This window comes from Tenrec ecaudatus, chromosome 1 (assembly GCF_050624435.1).
Source record: "Tenrec ecaudatus isolate mTenEca1 chromosome 1, mTenEca1.hap1, whole genome shotgun sequence".
Taxonomy (NCBI): Eukaryota; Metazoa; Chordata; class Mammalia; order Afrosoricida; family Tenrecidae; genus Tenrec; species Tenrec ecaudatus.
In genome coordinates, this window is record NC_134530.1 from 21,295,652 (window position 1) to 21,322,473 (window position 26,822).

General features: G+C 45.7%; 1 protein-coding gene across 6 annotated transcripts in view; it reads right to left on the reverse strand.

The window, feature by feature from the left end:
• The window catches only part of BRD4 (bromodomain containing 4), an 80,233-nt gene that overhangs the window by 43,663 nt on the left and 9,748 nt on the right, over positions 1-26,822 (reverse strand). Inside the window, exon 1 of one of the 6 annotated variants that reach the window (XM_075548377.1) lies at positions 10,592-10,613. The exons of 2 other annotated variants lie outside the window; for them this stretch is intronic. Coding sequence is in view for 3 of the 4 variants with exons in the window: in XM_075548382.1 (XP_075404497.1) it covers positions 9,040-9,050 (11 nt within the window). In the remaining variant the exon portion in view is untranslated. Of the gene's footprint in view, positions 1-9,039; positions 9,178-10,591; positions 10,614-26,822 lie in introns of those variants that run through there. 3 more of the 6 variants (XM_075548382.1, XM_075548392.1, XM_075548399.1) reach the window with 3 other exon arrangements.

Consider the following 26,822-nt stretch of genomic DNA (forward strand, 5'->3'; position numbering starts at 1 on the left):
TGATACCCTAGTGAGCACAGGACTGGCATCCACTTCTGTTAGGCTTTGGCTGAGAAAGGGGCATATAGGACACAAAGCAAGCACCATCTCCCACCCTGGGCTTCCCTACAGGCCCTCTGTGAGCTGGCAGACTACCTGGAGCCAACCTGGGGGCTGTGTCCAAGTGCCTGGGCTGTAGCAGGCCAGCACTTCAACCAGGATTCTGTCACATGGTGAAATTTACTCCCTGAAAACTTCCCAGATACACCCAATTCTCCACCACCATGTTCCTTGACGCCCCAGTCCTCCCAGAAGTCACAATCACTAAAAAGAAACCGTTTTCACAATGTATCTCACTGTGCCTAAATCCCAACATAGTCAAAATACTGTGTCAACATAGAAGTACCATAAATCATCAAGATGCTTTACTTTTCTTCAGGTTGGGGAGGATGGAAGGACTAATCTCTAAGTGGTTTCCTGGGTGTTGCAAATAGCTAAGGCCGGGCAGCTTATGGAGTAGTTCTGCCCTGCACACATGCTCACCAGAGTCAGGATGGGGAGTGGGCAACAGTAACAGACCACACATACAGCACATCACAGCTCGGAAATTATATTTTCATGAGAAATATTTGACTAGTGCTCAAATTTATTAATAAACAGTTCTACAAACCCCTCTCGCACTCCCCAACATATTTAAAGTCCTGCAGCAACTTAATCATGAGATTGAAAACTAAGACATATTAAAATTCAGAACAGCAAAACAAAAATTCCCCCTCATACCAGGAGGCACAGCCCCTGCCCTGTGTTGAGGGAGGAACAGTTCTACAAACCCCTCTCGCACTCCCCAACATATTTAAAGTCCTGCAGCAACTTAATCATGAGATTGAAAACTAAGACATATTAAAATTCAGAACAGCAAAACAAAAATTCCCCCTCATACCAGGAGGCACAGCCCCTGCCCTGTGTTGAGGGAGGTTAGCACCATCAGCCCCTCAACCACCCATCTCTGACACCATCCACACCATCCACTGTGCCAAATGAGCTTGCTTTGTACAAAATGACATATTAAAATATTAAAAGAACCTGGGAATTAGGCTATTCTTGGAGCCATCATGGGAAATCTCAACACATGTCAAAATAGTGGTCTTTTAGGTTTTACAGAGCACCCGGCGCCTAAAGAGATGCTTGCTCAATCACATCTGCAACCTACTTTTAAATAATTTAGCAAAAAACAAAAGCAAACAAAAACCCCAGTATATACAAGAATGAAATTAATGTGAATAAGGGGTAGAAAGGGAAGTGTAACTTTAAAACTCCACCTAATTTACAATTTTAAGAAAATCAATTTATTATTTCTTTAATATGTCGAATAACCCAATTTTTAATGAGAAGGAAAAAAGGGGGAGGAAGAGGCATGTCTCAGCAGCTCTGAAGAGAAACCAAGCCTGAGACTCACACCGCTGGCGTGCTGCTCGGAGGGGGTCAAGCTAAGCTGTCATCTGGCCTGGCCTCAAGGGCAACATATGCCCAATGAGTCTGGGGGTGGGGGGCGCCAGGGTCACACTACCCCTGGCCAGGATGAAGTCCTGGTTCTCCTTAAAGCCATGTCCTTTACTTTGGGAACATTGAGGAAGGGGTGGAGAACAGGCTACTGCAGGCCCCCCTCCCCAAAAAAGTGGGAAGAGTGGCTGAGGCCAATCCCAGGATTAATCTCAATCCCCAAATCATTAGCCACACAGTGGGGAATTTCACGCTGGTTTTATCCGTCTATCTGACTCCAAGTGTCCACATGGACAGATTCATGCTGAGAAGCTGGCTATGTCCAGAGAAAGGGGTTACTTCAGAAAAAGCAGACATTGTTTCTAAAAGGAGCACGGTTCTATTCTTGACACGCGCAGGGTTGCCATTTCAACTCCACAGCAACTGCTCTCAATTTGACATGAAGAGTTCAGACTGAGGGAACAGAACATACCAAAGAGGGAGCTATGATGAGAGGAGAGCTAGTGAAGGCTGGCGGTGGGACAGTGGAAAGTGGGGCAATTACAAGTTGCCTTGTCAAACATGAGTCCCTTCTTAGGCACCCTGCCCCAACTCACAAGGCTTCCCACCAGGAAAAGACCCCTGAAGGCTTCACAGTCTCCCCTTGTTCTTTCCTGTCCCCTGGGCAGCTGGTGCTAGCTGGACAGCCCTGGAGCCAGCATCCACGGAAAGGCACTTTCTCAGCAGATGGAGGGCCGGGTCAGAGCAAGTTCAGTGAATGGTTATGAATGAGCTCGTTCACCAGCCAAGGAGGATAGGCAGCAGTATGGGGGAGGTCAGTGGAGGCGGCCTGGACTTGTAGCCTGCTGAAGCTCAATGCCTGCATCCCCTTCCTGCAAGGTAGCTCCATCAGGCAGTCTCTAAGAGTGAGCGCTGAGTCGCCGGAAGGCTGAGTTCCTCCTACCTCCGGAGGACTTTAACAAGTTCCACACCCTTGCCACCTGGCACCATCCCTCTCCAGTTATTCTAGGAGAAAGGTAGCTTCTCAATCTACTCAGAAGCAGCAAACCGACAGGCACCATTCCTTGAGACAAAACCACCACACGGATTATTCAACTGGACAAATCCAAGAGGAAGGAAGGAACTTAGAAAAGATGTAACACATGGGCAAGAGTGTCCACAGGGGCACTGGGGACAGGGAAAATAAGGGCCAGGGTGGCACAGGAGCTTCAGCCAGGGGCAAGTCGGAGAAAGCTCCCTGAGGAAGGGATCCCCGTTTTTGTTTTGTGGTAATAATGGCATCTGATTTAAACACAGGACCAGTAAGAACCAGTTGGTGTCATGTCTACCTACCCAGTGTGAGTAAGGGTAAACTGTTCTCCACAGGGTTTCCCAGGGCTGATTTTGGAAATAAATTGACAGGTTTTTCTTCTAAGCCACCTCTAGGTAGAGGCACCCCCAAGCTTTCAATCAACAGTACATTTGTTACAAATATATTTACCACACGGGAAGAAAAACAATCTGATCTTCTGGTCGGATAGGGCAAGTGCAGTGGAACACTAGGATGTATCAGGGATTAAAATTCAGCTTCCACCAAGCTCCTCCAAAAACCCAATGCCATTAAAAACTGAGACCAAGTGTGGGGACAGGCAGCTTATAAGAGAGATAGTATCTGAGAGTCACTGCAGGCCTGGGCAGTTTCAACTCTCTTCAAAATGCAGCACTGACTTGGAATTTTCTGTGTGCTTTCCCCAATCCTGCTGCTGCATTAAAACACAAAAATAGAATCTGTTCCCTTGGAGTTCACCAGTTGCCATAGCAATAGCATCAAAATGCATTATACTTTCAGGTGAAGAAATACACCATGGGTGCTGAAGATGAAAATCCACATCAGATCCAATTCAAACCCAAATCCCCAAGCCACCACCCAAACACACAGGTTACAGACTGGGAGAGAAGGGAGTTTACCCAAGAATTCAACACAAATGTATGGACCCTAGCCCCACATAAGACCTCGATACTACTTCCACACCTGACAGGATGAGGAGGTGGGTATTTCACACACACACACACACACACACACACACACACACACACACACACACACACACACACACACCCCTTACTGAAATCACACCACCACCCTCTTTCTTCCAAAAATCAGGTCATTTTCATGTTTCTGATCTGTTCCATTTTCATGTTGGTCCCAGCTGTAAAAATGTAGGCTTAAAGTAAGTCTTTTGAATAAGCTGAAAGCAGGTACCCAAACAGATACTTGTACATCAACGTTGGGCAGAACCAAGAGTGGGGAATGGTCTAAATGCCCACATACTGATGGATGGAAGGCATAGCGTGGTCAATATATCTTGTGGTCTAGCAAGGCTCCTCATTCAGGAAAAGAAACAAAGTCCTGATGCAAGCTACATCCCAGATGAACCCAGCAACACTATGCTGGGTGGAATTAGTCGGTCACAAGGAGACAAATATTTTATGATTCCATTTGGTGAGAAATTTATTACTATAATACCAGACCTGGAGGCTGGGTGGCACTGTGGAAAATGGTTGTGCTGCTAACCGCCAGATCAGCGATTTGAAGCCACCAACTGTCCCACAGAGTAAGATGAAACTTGCTACTCCCAGTGAAGAGTTACAGTCTTGGAAATCCACAGGGGTGTTTAATATTGGAATACCACTCTGTTCTACAGGGTCGTCACTAAGTTGGAATCGACTCTACAGCGGTGAGTCTGTTTTTTTAATTTAGCACACCTCTCTTCTTGCTGTCTGGAACCTGGAACCCTGATGGACTTCACATCCAGGTAGCACAGCTTCCATTCCTATTTTCTCTCACTTCCTCTGCTTACACATTAAGCCGAAAAGGCCTATCCAAAGAACAAGCCCTCGCCACTGGACCTCTCACTCACCTCTAGTCAGATGCCCAAAACAGACATCTCCTTTCAACACTGGGTGGTTGACGCTTATTTTCAGTGAAAAGTAGACTTACCTATCTTTTAGAATTGGCAAGTATAACCCCAGATCACTACAACTCGGGGACCCTGGTGCCTTCTGCCTGATAACTGACAATTTAAGAGGATAGATACGCATCACTTCTCCAACAGCAGTCGGGTACCTCTTCCGTCCATCTCGGGTCCACCGTCCTGGCAGATTGTAATGACAGCTGAGTGATGTCAACCACACCTTACACCGAGCTACCTTACACCGAGCACAACCATTTTTACCCCGACTCACAGGGCAAGGAGTCCTCTGGTGGTGCAAATGCTCAGCTAGTAACTGAAAGGCTAGAAGCTGGAGCCTTTCCAGGCGTGCCTCACAAAAAGGGTCTGGCGATCCAGTTTCAGTAAGTCATTAAAACCCCACAAAACAGTTCTACTCAAACACACACAGGACCACTAGGGATCAGGGTCAACTTGAGAGCAACTGGAAGTCTCAGGATTCAAGTGCTGGTAAATCATCTGAGGAAATTTTTCCATGTCAAAAAAATAGGTTTCAAAGGTAAACAAGAAACCTTTCCTCAGGGATAGAGAGAAAGGCGACTCGGCCTCTTCAAGAGACAGGGTGGCTTCCAGATCATCAACTGAGTGCCTGTACAGTGTGGGCCCCCGGTTGACTGAGCCATCTACTGGTTTAGTTGCCAGGCCCCTGTCCCACAGAACTCAAAGGGTCTGATGGGGAGCACGACTGTGTTTCCCCGAAAATAAAGACACTGTCTTATCTTTGTATTTCCTCAAGAAGACACACTAAATAAAACAAGACAGGGGGTATCTTATTTTATTAAGTATGGAACTCAATCTACATTTATTCAAATATAGTTAAGTCGTCTTCTTCTAGAACATTGACCCACAGTGCTGAGTCCAACAGCAGCCACAGCTTTCCTTCAGCCCCCTACTTCACTGAGGAGACTTTGACTTTCACGCCCATGTCTCCCTCTGTGCCCCAGCTTGCAGCCCGCACGGAACGACTGGGACCTGACAGGGGGAGCCGACCTTGGGGATGGGGTTGCCCGCAAATGCTTAGAAATCCTGCTATGGCTTATTTTGTGGGTATGTCTTATTTTCAGGGGAGCATGGTAGTACTAGCCCTAGTAAGAACGCACTGATGGTTCTACCTTCGAGCTAAGATGGAACTAGTGTACTATCGAGAAACTATAAATAGGGTCCCCTACCCCAGAACACATCAGGAGCACTGGGAGTTTCCACATAAGTCACCTACAGTAGAGGTTTCTCCTGATAGAAAGTGAAGCTCTCCTGCTCTTCCCTGTGTTCCTGCAGCTGTGACAGACAGACATATGAAGAAACTGGCTGCCCCTATACATCTGGCAGACAGACATGGGCGTTTGGCATGCTTTCCACCATCAAGGTGGAGAAGCTTCACTGGGCCTCACGGAGTCGACTCTACTGCCTAGTTCCAACCCAGAAGTCAAGAGCCCAGGAAGGGCTAGACAGAGCAGCGTCTAATTGGCTGGGCTTGGAAGAGTTGACCCAAGGGCAGACGTCTCGGCATGGGCTTGTCCTGATTGTTTTCTGCAGGGGAAGCTATCTCAGTATGCAGGTGGATCAGCAGCCCACGACAGGCGTGGTATCCTAGAGGTCCACAGAACCAGCTCCTGGGCTACCTCTGCTGGTTCCCAAGGAAGGAAGATATCAGTGGGGGCTGGGGCTGGGGCTGGGGCTTGGCCTCTAGGGTCCTGTGTAGGAAGGAAACAGCAGCACTGTTGTCAGGAAAGAGATGGTGTGCAGGGTCCGTGCTCCAAAGTTCTCCAGAAAGGGAATGGACAAAAATCAGGCTTGGGACAGGATGGCTTCTCCATTTAATACCAACTCTCAACTCGTGATCTATGGAATTTTCAAGTCGGCTGCCAATCAGAGATTCTTCAAAGGGGTCAGGGGCCCAGGGAAACAAACACATGGTGTCAAACTGCACCCGGTGAGCCTGCCCATCCTAGAGCCAACTTGAGAAGTTACTCTGCTTCCAGCTCCAACACCCCATAGTCTGAAGTGCCTGGAGGGCAAGGGCCTGGCCATCCTGTGTCCCTGGTAACTCATGGTGCCCCAGGCTCTGCCAGACTAGTCAGCTCTTACTGTAGCTGGCACCTGGCCATCCTGGCACTCTGGAGCTCTTCCCTGGAATGCACCAGCCTGTGCTGTCCAGGCCCCACCCTCCACCATTGCATCTCCCCTCTCTCAAGAAACCACCCTAGCTTAAGTCAGCCTTTAGTGTTGCTGTGGCCAGTTATTGGCTGGTCACAAGTGCCACATCAAACACTCTGTAATGCTCAGTCTTAAAGGTGTGGACAGCACTGAGTATATGTTCAACAGGTCAAGCGATTTTAATAACATTTGAAAAGAGCCGGACATTAGTCTGACAGCCACAATAAAATTCTGTGCTGGTGGCCCATGCGGTCCCAGAAGCTTCCTGTGGGATTTTGTAACATTGTAACACCTATCTCTTGGTTTGATGATACTAAACAAACTACAGTGATGAATTCAATTCACTCAGAACACTGAAAAGGTCATTAACAGAACATATTTTTCCCATAAGAAATAATGGAAAACCAAGTAACTGGTTCTGGAGCCCAAAAACCACACTTATAAATTCCCTTTTCTAGGACTTTCACAAATAATTAACAGCTCTAGGTTGTGGAAATACCCCCTTAAAACAACTAAGCACAATATGGTACATTAAATATGAAAACATTGTATAGTATAGTATAGTATAGTATAAACATTGTATAGTATCTTAGTTTTCATTGTTTTAAAAAAACGGTTTTTGTTGTTGTTGTTTTTCCCCGGAATGGTTCACTATTGTAGGCTTCACTTTTAAAATCTCCACTAGCATTCCACACACAGAGTGAGCCTGTCTTTCCTGGGCTTGTGCCCTCACAGTGTGCCTTCCCGTTGGGCATTTCCTCCTCCAAACGGACCAGCTTCCTCACAGGCAAACACTTGCTGGGGAACGAAACCCTCAGCCTCCTCTCCGGATTCAGCAAATCCAGGCGCACATTCGCTGGCGTGATTGTCTTTATTTGCTCTTGCCCCTCCCCGTGCCTCACCACCCTGGGTCTGCGGCTCCCTCGGAATTCTTCGAACCAGCCCTAGCTGGCTCTGAACACGTAGGGCTGCTCAGCACTCGCCCCTCACCACTTGTCATCAAATCACTACGGACGCGGTTAGCCTTCTCGCCTACCAGGGTCTCGGATGAGCTATGGCTGTCCAGTTGTTCTGGTTCGTCCAAACTAACGGTGATCTCTCATCCTCTTCCAGGGTCTGGGTTCTTGGTTTTGTGGTTAATTACATTAATCACAGCCCCCACCCCCAAGACGTTGATAATGTCAACTTAGCTATGTTGCATTCAGCTACCAAATCAGTCAGGCATTCAGATTTTGCTATCTCTCTCTCTCTCTCTCTCTCTCTCTCTCAGTTCTTTCGCTTTACTGCCGGTATCACGTTCTTTGGAGCCGTGGTTAAGATATTTACTCAAAGTACAATGAGGAATGTTTTAACACTAACACAAGCACTGTATGATGTCTGTCTGAATGAGCGAGAGCTTGCGCTTAGACTGAAGCGTCACCCTGTGTCCTCAGTGAGAGGACACATGACTCACTTGGCCCGTAAGGGTTTTTCAAGTCAGATTTTCAGTTGGATTATCAAAGTTACGAACACTGATTTTCTTTTTTTAAATTCTGCCGTTTGAGTGAGAAGTGGAAAGTGGGGCATTCAACAACTGAGGTATCACTGTATGCATAAACTGTCTTACAGTGCCTTTCAAATGCTCGCTCACAATCACCAATCCCTTCCACACTGGTGGTCACAGATGTGAAAATGAAGCTGCTGCCAGCGAGCTCCCTATTCTCTGGCTGTGCAGTCAGCCACATCTAGCAACTTTGTTGTGGTGCTTTTCATCTCAGGAAGGTCAGAGAGGACTCGGCCTCCCACCCAACCTGTCACCCAGGCCAAAGGAACAGTGGGGTCGGCTGTGCCAAGGTACATGCCTGACCATCCTCCAGGTGCACGCCGTGTTTTCTTCTGTTGCTGAGAAAATCTAAGCTGGTGTCAACAGTTCTGCACTAGCTACTCACTGAAAGACTGGAGATTCAAATCTACATAGAGATGCCTCGAAAGAAAAGCCCGATGATTTGCTTCTGAAAAGTCCCAGTCATTGAAAACCAATGTGTCTACTCAAATGATAACACGTGGAACCGCATGAGTTAGAGTCAACTCCGGGGCAACTGGTTGTAGTATTTTTCCCTTAAGGAACCAATAATCTACAAAGGAGATCAGAAGTGCTATCCCTGCCCTTCCATTACTTTTAAACCATCATTTAAGGGGATGCAGTAGCTTTTCAGGTCTTTGACTCAACAAAACCAGCAAGCCCACAAGTACCACCCTTTGTTTTCTCTACTGGACAAATACAGGGAGCTTGACATTTGCACGAGGCTCTCTCTGGGCATACAGGTAAGAGTACCCGCTTTTAAATCTGCTTCTGTGCAGGATAAGATCCAGTGGGAGAGGCCCCGCCTGGGACAAAGCAAGGAGAGTTGTGAACTCCACAAAGGAGAGCCCTCACCTGGTCCACATGAGGTCAGCACAGGGGATGATGTAAGAGGGAGAAAACAGCTGGCTCGTGTGGAACTCCAAGGCAGGGACCTCTGTGGGGCAGGCTGAAGAGAGGAGTGCTCCTCCTAGGTACGATCTCCATCTGCCCAGTCAGCTTCTGCAAGCTCCTTTACCAGACAAACCCAAACAGGAAGTCCATGTCCAAGATCGGAGAGTTACTGAGAGCCAGACATACAAGCAGCCTACACTACAAAAACTCACTGTCACTGAGTCAAGTGTGACCCACAGTGACCCTACAGAACAGGACAGAACTGCCCCTGTGGGTTTCTGATAGTAAATCTTTAGGGGAATAGAAAAACCTTGTCTTTCTCCCTCAAAGCATCTCATGGTTTCAAACTGCTTGCCTGTGGATAGCAGCCCAAGGCATAACCCATGCCACTAGCAGACTCCTGCTATCAGGGTTCTACAGCCACCAACAATCGCCAAAAGGGGTTATACAGGCTCCCCCACCCGATTACAGTAACCTCAGCAGGCGTAATCAATCACAGTCTGAGCCTAACATGCATCACGGTTAAACAACAGTATGCTGGTGGCTCTGCCAAGGACATGCAGGGCAGGAGTCCACAGACGCAAACACAGACTGCTGGAATGTTCGGATTGTTTCTGCCCGAATCTTGGCACAGTCACAACAGGACTGTGGTTAACTCGGAAGGCTGTCAAGAAAAGCACTGCAAGCTTGCTTGGCTCTCGGCACGTAAGAGCCACTTGCGGTCGACAGCAGAGCCATTTCCCCACAGCTTCCAGGCCACTTGGGAGGTGAGCTGAAATTAACAATTCATTTCCTCCAACCAGAAAATCAGCTTATTGGAGAGAACGCCAAACCACTCGCCCCTAGTTAAACATACCATCTACTCAACTCGGCCTCACCAGAGAGCCCCTCACAGTCTTGCTAGTTCTCAGACCTGGTGCTCCACTGGCAAGGAGGTGCTCAGCAAACAGCAGCAGCCTCCTCCCTGAAGCAGACCCTTGGAACACTTGTGTTTAGGGTTGCAGCTGCTCCCTTGGCCTGGCTCAGAGGCTTCTGCCCCCACACCACCTCCTCTGAAACCTAGTGTCACCAATAGAAGCTGATCCAAGTACATTAAAAGGCCCATTTCAAATACATTAAAAATAAATCCTCCCAAGTCAGAGTAATGGTTGCGGAAGTATGCTGTAATTTTTACAGAAAGTCACATGATTCTTTTGCAGAGACATATGTGCTCCTATGTGTTCACTCAGCAGTCACCGACTCAGAGTCTTCTGGCAGAAGAAAAGGGATGTGGATGGCAGGAAGGTTCAAGTTATCTAGACTAGGGCCCATCCCAGCAGAAGAGCGGGTGGGGTTGTAAAATTGGCAGACAAGTCCACTAAGTGTGCAACCTCAAACGGGCTTCTACAACAGACATATGCAGGAAGAGGTGAAGAAACAGGGACTCAAAGGGGGTACCCAAAAGAAACGGGAATTTTTCCAAAGTATTTAATTTTTTTAATGAAACAATAAAAGTACTCTCCATTACACTTACTACGTTTGTCAAGTCTGTGATTCCAATTTTCAAGCTCATCTGTTTGGATGGCTAACAGCATCGCCCTTGTTTTTTTTCTTCACCTTTTCTATATCTTCAAATCACTGTCCTTTCATGTGCCTCTGCATTTGCAGAAACAAAGAGAAGTCACAGGTCAAGTGAGTAAGGTGTGTGGAGCAAGAGGGGCATGCTGTTTTTCTGCGCCCCCCCCCCAAAAAAAAACGGGCACAATGATGGCTGTGTGAGCAGGTGCATTGCCATGTTGGCAAAACCAGTTTGCAGCGACTCTTCTCATTCCCAAATCTTCCATTAAAATGAACTGGACAGAGCTCCAATATAGTCCAGATAACAACCCTAACTCTTCAATGGTCCATCATAGGTCTTGAGCACAATTGTGTTAACAATTTCATACGGGAAGTTGACAGATGTCCAGCAAAAGGAGGTTTGTCATCAATAGACATCTCATCTTTTTGAAACAAGAAAACCACTCATACACTTGAGTTTTCCCAACAGCACTGGCCTTGTAAGCTGTGTTCAACATCACAACAGTTTCTGCAGCATTTTTCCTGAGCAGAAAACAAAATTTCACAGCCCCACGCTGTTCTCTTAAATTGGTCTTCACAAAAATTAAGATTTGAGTGAAACTGCTTTTATGAAAAAATTCACTGTGACCAAAGAGGACCTTCCCAGGCAATGCCACTGGGTGCACTAACTCAGAGCAAGTTGCTCTGTGCTCACCTAGTGGAAAAAATGTGTACTATGAAGCTTTGCCTAGTGGAGCATGAAGTGTTTATCTCCAGCTGAACAGAAAAATTGCTGGGGGGGGGGATGAATGTCATCTATAAACAGACTGAACTCATGTGCTTGTGCACACACCTGTGTGCACACACAATACAATTTTTTCTTAAATGACCACAAAAAGTCATCTGGTTGAGGAAAAGTATTTTCAAAACTCATAATCTAACATGACTTGTTTCTAGAATACTGAAGAACTCTCTTGACCCAATTTTTCAAAAGGGAGGGGCAAAGAATCGAAGAACACTATGTGGCCAGCAAGTACATGAAAGGATGCTAAGCGTCATTTAGTGGAAGTGCACATTCAAGCCAAGTTGAGATAGCATTGCCAACCTATTAAATGCATTCACACATGCAAAAGTAAAAAGAAAACTACAGACGACCCCACGTCCCGATCAAGTTAGGAAGCAGCTACAACTCGTGTGGACTGCTGGTGGGAAATAGTGTGGCCACTTTTAAAAAGTTAAATATACACTTACCCTAATAACCCACTTACAAATGCCACTGGTAGGTATTTACTCAAAAGGAAGGAAAACTTATGGCCACACAAAGGCCTGTGTATAAACATTTAGAACAGCTTTATTCATAACCACTGAAAACTAGAAATAGCCCCCTGTCCTTGAATTGGGAAGTGGCTAAACAAACCATGGTCCGCCCAGTCAACAGAAAGCCACCCAGCAATGAAATGCATTTCCTGAAATTCTCCACCTCAGGGTATCATATACACTAAGACAGATGTGATATGCCAGACTCAAAAGGTGTACAACACACACACACTGATCTCATCCACAAGGCATTCTAGAAAAAGAACAAATGTAAAACTGAAAACAGACCGGTGGTTGCTGGGGTCTTGGGGGAAGGGAGGTGCGCGTAACTGGAAATACTCTAGTTTCACCAAGGTGGTGCCATCTGTCATCTTCTTGACATGCGAACTTGTAAAAGATGTTTAGGAGCTACTGTGTAAATTAATCTCATCAAGGGCCTTTTTTTTTTTCATTGTGGATGTTTCCATTTTCTTCCACTTCAATTTGAACTTGCATACAAACTGAGATGTTTGTGTTCCATGTTGACCTCTGCCCTCCATCTGATTGATAGAGCAGATGCAGTCAATTTGATTCCTGTGCATCCTATCCAGTGAGGTCCACACATACAGCCTTCCTTGATGTTGTAGAAAACTATCAGGACAGAGAGCAACAGAACAGCACCACATGCATGTCCCCAACTATCTCACAGACACACAATCAGGGTAGTTCACACCATCAATGTTATGTGTCTGCTAGTACGCTATGTGCTGTCACCTTTAACTGTCATGTGACAGTCAGGACCCCATCACCCAGGCTACAGCTTGCATAACCACTCTCCACTTGTTTCCCATTTGGGTTGTTTCCAGTTCTCCAAGTGTGGACATTGCACAGGTTACTAGAAAGATCAACAAGTTTTTGGATGAATGTTATTCTAGGCCCAGCTCAGCATCCCTCAGTGGAAGGCTCATGCCCTGGATCAATGGCAATGGTCCCAAAACGCCCACTTTCTTCAGACACACAGCTGACACAGACCCTGGCTCCTCCATGGAGGGAGGAGAAAGTTGATACTGGAAGAAATCCAGAACTTTGCCTGAGGCCAACAACTTGTAGAGTTCCCAAATTTGCCCAACTAAAAAAACTGCCACAGGGAAAAGAATCACCCCACTCTAGAGCTTTTCTGTCTCCACTAATGCAAAGAGAGGGCACAGGGGGTGAAGATAAGGGTGGCATCAAGCCTCACTATACCAGTGTGCGCAGAGAAGGCAGGTGAACCAACAGCTTCTGTTCAGCTATGCTAAAAAAAAAATTTCACTTCCAGCATAAACTTTATTAAAAACCTGGGCAAAATTGGCAAACATAGTTCACACTAACAGTGTTCTACACCCTACTTTGATGTTGCTCATGAGCAACCATTAATGGTACAATGTTGGGTCTTTCTTCTTCTGAGACACATGGAAACAATTAGTCCAACGAGACCCACATGAACCTTGGCCTCTATGACCCTGAGACTAGAAAAACTAAGTGGTGCCCAGCTTACTAACATGATAGGAGTTGGCAGAACCTTCAGACCAGGACGATGGCCCAGAGTCACATTAGCTTGGAACTGAAGTCACTTCCTTGACCCATTTTCTGCTAAAGAATGCACAGGAAGGCCCGTGTGTATGAATTGTTGGGTGGACAACCAAGTTTGACCAAAATCGCAATTAAACATTGCGATTTAAAATGTAATTAAACATGTACCCAGGCATTTCAGAAGTTAAAATACTGGAGAGATGTTAACAGAAACAGTAAAATTGCAAAATGCGTGGACTTGAACTGACATTTCACTAGAGGATATACAAATGGTCGGTAAGTGCATGAAAACATATTCAATGTCATTAGCCACAGCTGCTGCTAATAGATGCCTTTGAGTTCATTATCACTTATTGAGACCCCATGTATGCAGAGCAGAATTGTCCTATAGGATTGTCAAGGAGGTAACCTTTCAGAAGCCTGTCTTCCAAAGTACCTCTAGATGGGTGCCAGCTCCAACCTTTCAGACTTGCAGGGGTCCTCAAACTTTTCAAACAGGGGGCCACTTCACTGTCCCTCAGACCTATTGGAGGGCCGGACTATAGTTTTTAAAAAAAACTATGAACAAATTCCTATGCACACTGCACATATCTTATTTTGAAGTAAAAAACAAACAGGGCAAAAACGCCTGGCGGCTGGATAAATGGGGGGGGGGGGGCGCTGCAGCGCGCATGTGGCCCACAGGCCACGGTTTGAGGACGCCTGTTTCAGAGGGTAGCGACTGTTAGTGCCACCCTGGGATTCCATAGTCACTAGAAGGATTAAAACCCCAACAGAATGGCAATGATCACAAATACAGAAAATTACAGTTGCTGATGTCTCTGTGGAGAAACTGGCGTCCTTATCTATTAGCTGGTTCTGTGCATGTTTGCAGAAATTATGGTGGTGTAACTAGTTACACATTGGCCTACTAACCACAAGGTTAGCATTTTGAGCCTACCAGAGTTAAAACTGCCCCTGTGGGTTTCCAAGACCGTACATATTTACAGGAGCAGAAAGCCTCTATTTTCTCCTGAGAAGTGGTTGTGTTTGAACTGCTCACCTTGAGATTAGCTAACACTCACCCAATAGCATTCCCAGGGGGTTCCTTTATGTCCCACAATTCTGCTCCTAGGTAAGTACCTGGAAGATGTGAAGACAGACAGGTGCACAAACAGAAACCTGTACACCCACATTCATAATAGAACTTTTCATAATAGCTGAAAGGCGTGGCATAGCCTAAATGTTCATCAACAGATAAACACAATGTGACCCACCCATACAACAGAACATTACTCATCCATAAAAAGATACAAAGTTCTGGTACATGCCACAACACAATGACCTTTTAAGATATCATACTAAGTCAAAGACATACATGAAAGGACATATATTGAATGATCTACTTAAGTGAAACAGTCAATGGACAGACTAAAGCATATTAACAAGTTACCAGGAGTGGGAGAAAGGAAAGCAAGGGGAAGTAATTGGTGGGCACTGAGTTTCTGTTTGAACAGTATTGGAATAATCTGGAAAAGGATAGTGGTGACGGCTAAACAACATGATGAACATAATCAGTGCCACTGGTTTGTATATGTAGAAACTGTTACACTGGCAAAGGTTCTGTTAAAGACTGTGTGTATCCACTCACTATTATCCAGATATAGAAAACATGCATGAAGAAAAACAGAAATGCCTCAGGGTGGGATATACTGGTAGGTACGTTGGAAACAGCTCCTCCACTTCAAGGGTCTGGAGGCTTTAAAGCTCTAAGAAGTTCCCCTTCCCCTTCAGTGAAGTGAGAACTGAGCTCTCCTCTGCCAGGGTTAAAAGGCTCCAGCACAAAGACCTGGATGCTCTCTAGAGGGACATATAACCTCTCCTGGTACACGTCTGCTGTCAAGTCAACACTGGTGCACCACTGTCAGTTTCAACTCCGAGTGGCTCCCATTTAAGAGTAAAACTGCACCATAGGGTCTAAATCACCAAGTCCTACTCCCACAGAGCCACTGGAGGAACAAAAACTTGGGCAAAAGTAGCTTCTCAGGGCTAAGAGGAAAAATCCCACAACCTGTTTTTCCAAGGAATCTATGCAAAAGGCTACATAAAAGAACACAATTTTACCACAGCTCATACACAAAAACAATTTCTAGGTTTGGGCTATATGCAACAGAGACAAATGGCATCTACTGGTGTCGTTAGGTGCCAACTCAGTCTGACCCACAGCAACCTTATACGTGACAGAATAAAACACTGCACGGTGCGGTCCAGTGACATCTTCACCATCGTCCCAAACCCCTTGTTGCAGCCCGTGTCAACCCATCGCATTAAGAGCCTTCCTCTTTTTCGCTGCCCTTCCACCTTACCAAGCATCATACTGTCAGGCCTGATCTCTCCTGGCTGTGTCCAAAGTATGTAAAACGAAGTCTTGCCATCCTTGACTCTAAGGAATATCCTGGCCTTACTTCTTCTAAGACATATCAGTCCATAGTACTTTCAATATTCTTCTCCAGTACTACACTTTAAATGCATCAATTCTTTTTCGGTCTTCTTTGCTCAATGTCCAACTTTCATGTGCATATGATGCAATTGGAAATACCAGTGCTTGGGTTAGGAGCACCTTATTCCTCAAAGTAATAGTTGTGCTTTTTGTAGTCTAAAGGTCTTTGTAGCAGATTTACTCAGGGCAACACATCCTTTGATCTCTTGACTACTGCTTCCATGAGCACTCATTGTGGACTTTAATCCTTTATCTATTTATCATGTTACCTACTGGTCCAGTTGTAAGGATTTTGGTCTTCTTTATAGTGAGTCACAATCCATACTGAACACTGCAACCCTTGATCTACATCAGCAAGCACCTCAAGTCCTCCCCACTTTCAGCAAGCAAGGTTGTATCATCTGCTTATCCCAACTTATTAAATAACCCTTCTTCCACTCCTAATGCCACATTCTTTTTCATAAAGTCAGCTACTCTGATGATTTGCTCCACATACAAATTGATTGAGTATGGTGAGAACATACAACCCTGGCTGCACAATTTTCCTGATTTTAAGCCATGCAGATTCCTTTGTTCAGTTTGCACAACTGCCTCTTCATCCACGTACAAGTTCCACATGAACACAATCAAGTGTTCTGGAATTCCCATTCTTCTCAAGGCTGTCCAGTTTGTTATGGTCCCCTCAGTCCAATGCCTTAGCACAGTCAATAAAACACAAGCTATCATCTTTCTGGTATCCTCTGCTTTCAGCCAAGATCCACCTGTCATCTAAAATGATAGTCCTTGTTCCACTTCCTCTTCTGAATTGAGCCTGAACCTCTGGCAGTTGCCTGTCAATAATGTCCTGCTGAAACCCTTGTTGGATGACCTTCAGCAAAATTTTACTTGCATGCAGTTATCAATTCTATGGTTCTACAGTTTGAGCATTCTGTTGGGTCACCTTTCTTTGGAATGTGCACAAATATGGATCTCTTCGTGTCAGTTGACCAAGTACCTGGTCTTCCAAATTTCCCGGCATAGACGATTGTTTTTCCCCAGTGCTTCATCAGCTTGTTTGGGGAGGGGGGGAGGGAGGCATCTAGTAAACTCCACCTGATGGTGACTCCATGTGTGTCAGAGTAAAGGTCCTCCAGATGGTTTTTAAATGGCTCTTTCGTTTTGGAGATCACCAAGTCTTTAGTGTAAGGAACCTCTGGGTAGACTCAAAATCGCCAACCGTTCAGTTAGCATCTGAACATGTTCACTGCGTGCATTAGCCGCAAAGAAAGCAACAACCCTGTCATCGAGTCAATGCTGACTCATAGCGTTTCTACAGTATAAAGTGGAACTGCCCTTTTAGGTTTCCAAGGCTGCGAGGCTTTACAGAAGCCTCATCTGCTGACCTATAGTTAGCAGCCCAACACAGAATCCACTACGCTGCCAAGGCTCTTTCCCACTGGTGAACCGACAACCCAGGGTGGATAAGGAAATGAGATCTGGTACGAGCCCACAGGCTGAGGCCACAAAATGGGTGGGGCTACAGCCCACTAGCTAGGGTAGGACCTGAGTGTCCACTCATTATGCAAGGTTAATAAGAATTCAATGATAAATTCAAAATAAACACACTTCACAAGCCTGTAAGATGATTTCATTCATTAGAGGCACAGAGTAGAGGATAAAGGAGACCTCCCTGCTGGTCCAAACTGCAGTCCCTACCACCTCAGCACCCAGTCCTGCCACCAAAACCCCTCCAAGGGATTTCAGGGAAGAGGCTAAAGTCTACCATGTCAGTCCCACAGGAGCCCCCAGAGCACCTTGCCTGAATTCTGCAGCAGACCTTCCCTTTAGGCGATCTCAATCTCCACTTGAGGCAGATCTAGTGCACCTTCCACAATGAGAGCTGTCTGTAGTTCTAGGTGTGTGTCACCTATGCTCACTTCACACACACAATTACCAACAGTCGAGCAGACTGCCCCTGCCCACAAAGGCCGTGGCTCCCAGAAGTCAGTGTGGAAAGCAGTGTGGACTGAATGTTAAAAAAAAAAAAAAAAAGACAGTATCAGGGAAAAAAAATGGATTCCATTGGGGAGTGAAGAACTTTTCACTACCTGATAGAAACTTCCCGAAAAAGCACCCCCTAGCCCTCACCAAGTTCCTGTGTCACACTTGATTGGCATACCTATTAGGCTAATAACTACAAGTTCGGCAGTTCGAAACCACTAGCTACTCTTGAGAGAAAAAGATGGGGCTTTCTCCTTCTGAGATTTACAGTCTCAGAAACCCACAAGGGCAGTTCTACTGTCCCCACCCTCCCTGCCAAGCCCTCAGTCTAGCCCAGACCAGTCTCTGAATTCCACACCTGCACAATCACGTACCTACATGTTCCTCCACCAGAACACCCCAGTGACCACACAGGCCACAATGACTCTGTCCTCTCAAAGACTTGCCAGTGTGGATGGGTTACATGCCCAGAAGCTGCAATGCTCCTGTGGCAGCCTGGCACATTGGCTAGCTCACTTGATATGTGTGCTAGTGGCTCATGTAAGGTTAATTCAGACAGAGAATGCCCCATCACTGCACAAGTCCGACTGGTTGGGCAGCTTTAGAAACTGACTATTAAAAAACATGATCAGTGAGTTGATTCCGTCTCACGGTGGCCAGTAGGTTAGTAGAACTGAGCATCACAGGATTTTCCTGGCTATAATCTTTACACAGTAGACATGTTTCATCTATGGAGCCACTGGGTAGGTTTCAATCATCAACCTTTAGGCTACCAGCCGAAAACAACTACTTAGCCCCTTGAGAAGCAAAGAAATTGAGTAGGTCCCTGTAAAAGAGGTTAAGACCTAAAAACTGTGTCCTGAAAGCTGGCGCCGGAAGGGCTGAGAGAAGTGAAGAACAGTCACCCAGCTGTGTGAGTGCCACCCCCTTGCAATAGGGTATCAACAGCAGTGAAAGAGGTGCTCTATTTTGATAATTCAAGCAACTTGGCTCAGCCTTAGACCGGTTGACCATTCTGGGCTGGTGTTTCTCACAGCCTCTCAGAGTTAGACTCCTGCTCCACAAGAGCATGTGTCATCTTAGGATGTCCAAGAAAAGCCCAATGGACACTGGCTCCTACAGGACACACCTGAACGAGAGGCCCACTAACTTACCTTTACACACCCAGGAACTGGACTCAATCCTCACCCCAACACAAGGACCTCCTAAAAGCAGGCATCATAGTCACCAGGGGTCATTCTAGTCATCCTGGGGCTGGTTCGGCTGGTTACCCCTTTCCCTTCTGTTTAAACTTTCACTGGCAGATGAAAGAGAAAACTTACAGTGGAACTAAAGCAAAGAGCCCCGAGTCCTGATGGAACTGACTTTAAGCTGAGGTTAAATCTCAAGCCTGTGAATGCCCCTCGAGCCTCCAAAGGTGGCAACACTGCTTCTACAAACCAGCTGCCAGATGAAGAGAGAGCTTACCAGCCAGTAGCCCACTCCCTGCAGCACTCTGCCGGGCCTACACACCTGCCCACCCTCTGGTCACTCTCCACAGGACCCCGGAGTCTGCCTTATGTGCACAGCAACAAGGAACCTCCTCTTGCAGCGCCTACCCTGTGGCTCACCACACCCCAACCATGGCCAAGGGCCCTGAGGATACACGCTACACAGATGGATTCACTTTCCTGGTCAGCTTTTTGTTTTAACTGAAAGTTTTGGAGGTTTTCTCAGTGCAGTAAAATACAGAGGGGTTTCCAATAAATAATTTTATTGGGGGCTCTCTCTTACAGCTCTTATAACAATCCATAAATCCATTGTTATCAAGCACATTTGTATATAACATATAAATACTCAACTATAAGCCAACCCGAATATCAGCTGAAGCACCTAATTTTACCACAAAAATTGCATTAAAAATGTACTGGAAAACTTGACTTATACATGAGTGTATACACAGTATGTTGGCACCATCCTTTTCAAATTTCTGCTTGAGCCCCTGGGTATCAGCTCCTCTTTTTGTTCCTCCCTCCCCACCCTCCCACCTTCATGAACCCTTGGTAAATTACAGATTATTATTAGTTTTCTATCTTACACTATTCACTGTCTCCCTTAACCCATGTTTCTATTGTTCGTCACCCTAGGGGGAAGGGGGCGATTATACATCAATCATTATGGTCAGTTCCCCCTTTCTCCTCCCACACAAGTTGCCTTTTTAAACTATTTTTAAATGTGCAATTTGGTGGCATCCTAGGCATTCAAAACACTGTGTAAATGTTGCCACAATCTAGTTCATTTTCATCACCCCTAAAGGAAACCTGGTGACACGGTGGTTAAGTGCTCAACTATGACCCAACATATGCTTCAGTAGATGTGCTAGGTCAGCCATATGATGACTGTATCTTCAACTTTTTGAAGAACCATCAAACTGCTTTCCTTGAAGACACTTTAGTGTAATTCCAACCATACATGGCAAACAGTAGCAGTTCAGACCTAATTATATACACCTTTTATTTGGATTTGTAAAGGCCTCTTACAAGCTTGTGACACTGGTGTGTGTGTGTGTGTGTGTGTGTGTGTGTGTCTATCTCTCTCTCACACACACACACACACACACACATTCTGGAGCCAGGTGCTGACTAGCTTTGTGACCTTGCCCTCTGGCCCAAGTCCAGGTCTCTGGGCATCAAATTTGTTATCTGTAAAATGAGGATGACACCAGCACTCAGCTGTCGCCCATCAAGTTGTTTTCTGAGGGCTAAAGGAATACACTTTGCTGTTAGCTGCTCACTTTAACCCTATGTACAGTGGAGTTCAATGCTGCCAGATCCTGGGTACAGATCAGAACACAGGACTACACAGAGCCTTAGAATACAGCACAGCACACTCACTGGGCCCATACTGAGGCTACTACTCAAATGCTGCTAGAACAGGCAATCACCAGCCACAGTGCTGTGCTTGGGCTCTCCACTGGGATGGAGGAGGCAGTAGGGAAGGCCAGAGTGCTTATTACGGTGGCTCAGCACAATATTAAGGCTACCACAGGGCTTAGAGGGACTACTGCTTGGTGGTTTCACTACTTTCAGAGTTGGCATACAAAAATAAGGAACTCCTTGCCAAGGAGAATTCAGAAAATTTAACTATATTTCACATGAACTGCTCATAGGCAACTATTTGCTAAAAGCCTTGAACCTTCTCACAAGCCAACGATTACTAACAGAACATCCTTAAAGTATAAGGTGGAATGTGGGGGCTCTAGAGGCAGGCTGAGGAGCCATAAGAGAAAGTCATTCACTTACATGTGGAAAAGAATGTTTATGAAATTTCAAATGCAGTGAGAAGGAAGCAGGCCTAGGGGTAGTGACCCAGGAGGTGACAGTGAAGCTCTGGGTACATTGAGGCACTATAGAAATAGACTCTTAACATGGGTCTCATTCCAAACTACATGCCTGAGAGTCCAACCTGTGAGTCAATATCAACACAGACCAACATGGGCACAGGGTTCCTTCCAGGTACTCTGCTGGCTCATGGGATAAAGGTGCCATGCAGGTGGATAGGGTTCCATTACTGCTCCAATGATCCCCCTAATGCACAGCCACCGCCCATGTGTCAGTGGAGACTTATATGTTGCTATGATGAACAAGACAGGGCAGTGTTTCATTCTACCATGTATTAAGTCACTATGATTCAATGGTTTTCTATCCACTTGAACTTGTGCAAAAGTGTAGGAGTGGAGTCATCCTAGCAATCAGTTCACAACCCGATGATGACTCCTTGGGCATGTGGTTTAGATATGAAGGACACTGGGAAATTCTCTTCCTCTCTGGCCCTTTACCTTTCTCCTGGCTGGAGCTCTGTGTCTGCTTCCAGGGGCAGCCCCACGTGGGCCACTGACCTGGAGAGCTGCCGGCACCCTGCCATGTTTCCACCAGCCTTGGATTCCACATGATTCTGTACCTACCGGCCTGTAATCTCCCTGCAGCTCCGTAAATCTGAAGAGGCCTCTAGCAAGCATTGGACTGACCTAAGGACTTGAGTTGGCCTGGGCTGGGGCACCTTCTTGATACAAATTTTTCTTATACATATTTCAGTGTTACTGGTTTTGTGACTCTAGACACCACAACCTAACACAAAGATTACTAACAAACACCTTCACACAAATAGCACCGCCTTTCACAAACTCTTTCATGTTTACAATCTTAATTTGTGTCCCTTCATTGAGGAGGAACCCTTGTGGCATAGTGGGTTATACATTGGGCTGTTCACCTCATAGTTGGCAGTTGGAACCCACCAGCTGCTTTATGGAAGAGAGAGGAGGCTTTCTGTGCCCATAAAAACTTATAGCACAAAAGCGGACTTGGAGTACTCACTGATGAGGATCAGATACTCACAGCCTTCAGTATGGATCGAACCAAAACATAAAGAAAATAAAAACTTTGACAACGGAACCAAAGGTTAACAGAGGATTCCATTTCACTTGAATCTAAAATCAACGTTCAGGGAAGCAGCAGTCAAGAACTCAAATGAAAAATGATGGCAACATATGTACAAATATGCTTGATAGAACTTATGTATGGATTGTTATAAGAATTGTAAGAGCCCCCAATAAAATGTTTTAATAAAAAATAAGTTAAATTAAAAAAAATTTTTTAAGTCAAATGACATACTACACTGGGCAAATCTGCTACAAAAGATCTCTTTAGATGTTAACAAAGACATCACTTTGAAGACTAAAATGGGTCTGAGCCAAGCCATTTCATTTGCAATTGCCTTACATGCATGTCAAGTTAGACGATGAATGAATGCAACCGGAAAAAAATTTAGGGGCAATTTCCCTGACCTAATTCGTTGGGACTCAGAACCGCCCGAGGGCTTTCTCTGTTCTCCTTCCCCTCTGGGAGTTCTTTCCCTGCCTCAATAAAATCTTCCTCAACTTAAAAAAACAAGAAAAAATTTTATGCATCTAAACTGTTATGGAGAAAAGTATTAAATATGGCACACTGGTGATGTCATGCATAAATATTAAATAAAAGTATTGAGTACATCATAAACAAATCTGTCTTGGAAAAAGTAGTCAAAATGCACCTCGGAAATGATGACAAGACTTCATCTCACGTTCTTTGGACATGTTATCAGGAAAGATATGAGAAAGGACATTAAGCTAGGCTAGCAAAAAATGAAGACCCTCAATGAGACGGAGTGGCACAATGCCTGTAATAATCGGCTCCAACATAGCAGTGGTTATGAGGATGGCACAGCACCCAGCAGTGCTTTGTACTGTTATACACACAGTAGCTAAGAGTTAGAACAAACTTAATGACAATAGCAACAATAAAAGTGTTTGAGGGAAATCTTGGTGGTGTGGTAATCAAGCACTTGGTTGCTAACTAGAAGACAGAAGGTCAAGACCACTGGCGCTCCATGGGGAAAGGAAAGATGCAGCAGTCTGCTCCCGTGAGACATAAATGAGCACACAGCCTTGTGACTCCTGTGGGGCATTTGGACGCTGCCCTACAATACTGCAGTAAGTTGAAATCTATTCCATGGCAATGAGTTTGGTTTGGGTAAGGAAGGGATTTCTAACAGGCACTATTCTTAGAAGTAGTGATTCTTTTCCATCCTGACTCAACTCTACCCCAATTGCAAAAGAATGAACTATTCGTGTTTATGGTGTTGTGTTTCCTATTCCATCCAACAGACTGGAGGGAGGAGGGAGGGGGTGCGGATGAGCCAGAGAGTGACATCGTGCAACACTTACTACAGTATAGCAATAACCCTAAGCAAAATGCCCAAGAGCAGCACCATCCCACAAGGCCCCTCGGCCACCCACAGGTGAAGGAATATGTAAATAGATTGATTCCAGGTCCTCACGCCTGGCACCACTGAGTGATCAGGTTGGTGCATGGCCCACTGGGTGACCTTCTGCTGTCAAGGCCCCAAATCAACTCCAGATCCAGGAAGTGACATCCCAAATAGCAGCTGCTTCAGCTAAGTGCCCCTTTCTTCACCTGAAGCTGCAGACACACACACACACAACCCTCCCCAGCTCCAGGAACATGAGCACAAAGGAAGGGTGGGCTCCAGGTGCACAATGCCACTGACAGAAAGGTCACGAAATGACTGTTAAAATTCACTGGAGGCCTTTTATAAGGACAAACCAAGTTGAGTATGCCACATGATTTCAGAGTCACGAAAGTGTAAATATAACACACACACGCACGCACGCACACACACACACACACACATCCACAGGTGGAGCTTTCACAAAACATCTGAGCTATCACTATGCTCTCGTTAGAATTCTCTTCTTCTAACCAACTGCCAAACGGGCAGGCATCCGTGTCTCTGACAGGCTGGATAATTCAATAGTATATGACTCAAAACTCACAGAAGCGCTACACTTGTAATAACCTTTTAATAAAACCACAACACCTGAAGAGATGCACAATAAGTCGGGGAGGAGTTTTTAGCAAGGAACCTCCAAGCCAATCCGGTCCTCCTACTTGCATCATCTATCCAGAGGCCCAAAGTCCTTGAACTAGTCAGTGGGACATCAATGTACATGCATAACCAGAGCCTTACTAAATAGATGATTGACTGCCTCACTGACTACTACTACACATGACTGATTCCATCATGCCCTCCCCCACAACCATTGGTCCCAGTTGTGACCATTTGCATATTTTAAATGTTGCCCAGCTATTTTTGATAAACAAAGGCACCTTGCAGCACATTTGTTAAGGAATTGCTTACTAACATAAAGGTTGACAGTTCAAATCCACTAGCCATTCCTCAGGAGCCACCTGTGGATGATGTTTCTGTGAAGATACCCGCCTTGGAGGTCCTACGGGACAGTTCTACTCCGTCCTATTGGGTCACCATGAGTCCCAGTCAACAGCAATGAGTTTGGTTTGGGTTTTTGGAAGTCACCTTCACCTTGGATTTTCGGAAAGCAGAAATCACAGGCCACCTAAAGCCCTCCCTAAACCCAAGAGCCCTTTGATGAGCAGATTCATACATTTTTACTTCAAAGTTCATTTTCCATGCATGCTCTTCAATGGGCTCTGAGGGAATGAGAATCAATTGTCGTTGTCCCCCACCCAATGCAAAGGAAGTATCTTTCTGGAAAGAACACAGCACATGACACATGCCAGTGGCCTCTGGCTTCCTCAGAGACAAAAAAAGAAGAGTCACTCTATTGAGAATAAGACTGATCTCCGTTTTCACGCTGGACTCTCGAGTATTTGGGGCCTCCACAGAGGAATGGATATTTTCAACATAGAAAACAGCAGGAAAGCGACAGTTACAAGTTGTGCTTAACACTTGTTTTTGATTATAGAAATCTGAGTAGGCTTTCTGTCACACTAGAGGAATGCCAAGAAGCAGTCTTTGCAAGAATTTATGAAGAGAAAACAGCCTAGAGAATCACAAAATTACAGTGGTAGTTTTTTTTAGATACAGACAATAGATGAATCAGTCTACAAAAATAGTCTCTCATCACAATTTCTCCTGAAAATGTTGACTGAAAAATCTCCACTGGACTCTTTTCTGAGTCTCCCCTAGTCTCTACTCCCACAATCCCCCCCCCCCTTGGGTTCCAACACCAGTCAGGTCTGGTAGTCTTCTTGCAGGCTTTCTTCCAATGCCCCAGCTGACACTGTCATCCACCACCGAGGATCCAGCTTCAGTTTAGCCAGGTCTTAGTTTCTCCTGGAGTAATTAATCTACCTAGACAGTTTTAAATTCCTTCTGGTTTTCCACCTAATGTGAACTGGCTTCCCTTTCAGTCATCCAAAACGGTCTGCTTCAAAAGTGAGGGTGCACCCTCTAATCCTAGTGAGTGCCTCACAACAAACCCGGAGGCAAGATGCTGGGAGAGCTACTACCTAGAGGAGGAGGAGAAGGAGGAGGAGAAGGAGGAGGAGGAGGAGGAGGAGGAGGAGGAGGAGGAGGAGCTGTACTGGGGCCCGCTGGCTAGCAGGTCCGCTCATTCAGCACATGGTCAGGGTTCACTGGGGACCCAAGCCAGAGACTTCCACGATCAGTTGCTGAGAGCTTAAGTAGGGAAGACTGATTCATCCCTAATGTCACTGTGTGGGCTCCTGGCCTAGTCCTCTCCAGACTTCCACGCACGGTACATCATTTATTCAATGTCTTCTTATTTTAACTAAGTTTGTGCTTGCATTTATAACAAAAGACTTAATTACAATAGCCATTTCCTAAAAGATAGAACATCTTAATTAAAAGGGTGGGATGAAAAAGTAAATAAATAAAATGAAAGGGTGGGATGATAGTGAGAATAAATGACAAACAACTAACCCACCAGTTTCTAGTCTTGTGGTGGCTTGCACGGCTCTGTGATGCTAGGAGCTGTACCTGTGACGGATGGGTTAACAGTGAACTTCCAGACAAGAGTATGAAAAAAGGCCTGATGATCTTCTGAAAACATTACCAAGGTAAATCTCCATGGGTCACAACAGGATATTGTCCCACTGGATTCCAACAAAGGGCACTGGTGATGTAGCAGGTGAATCACAAATCAGCAATTCAAAACTATCAACACACCATGTGAGAAAGGTGAGGCTTTCTACTCTTGCAAAGAGCACGTCTCTGAAACCCGGGGTGGGGGGTGGGGGGGTGTTAATGTCCTATAGGGCTGCTCTGAGTCAGAACCAACCCAATGGCAGTGAGAGGACTCCAACGTGCAAATTATCATGAAAAGGGTGCAAACTGGGCAATACTTCACTGGCTCCTTGAGTAGTGGGAAATTTTGTTACTTTTTAAATTCCATTTTCCATGAATCCTTTGAAGCCTCCTCCTACGTTTCTTGTATTATCGATTGCCTGTTAGCGCATGGCTGCAGGACTGTTTTGTCCCTACCCCAAGCCCTACAAGAGTT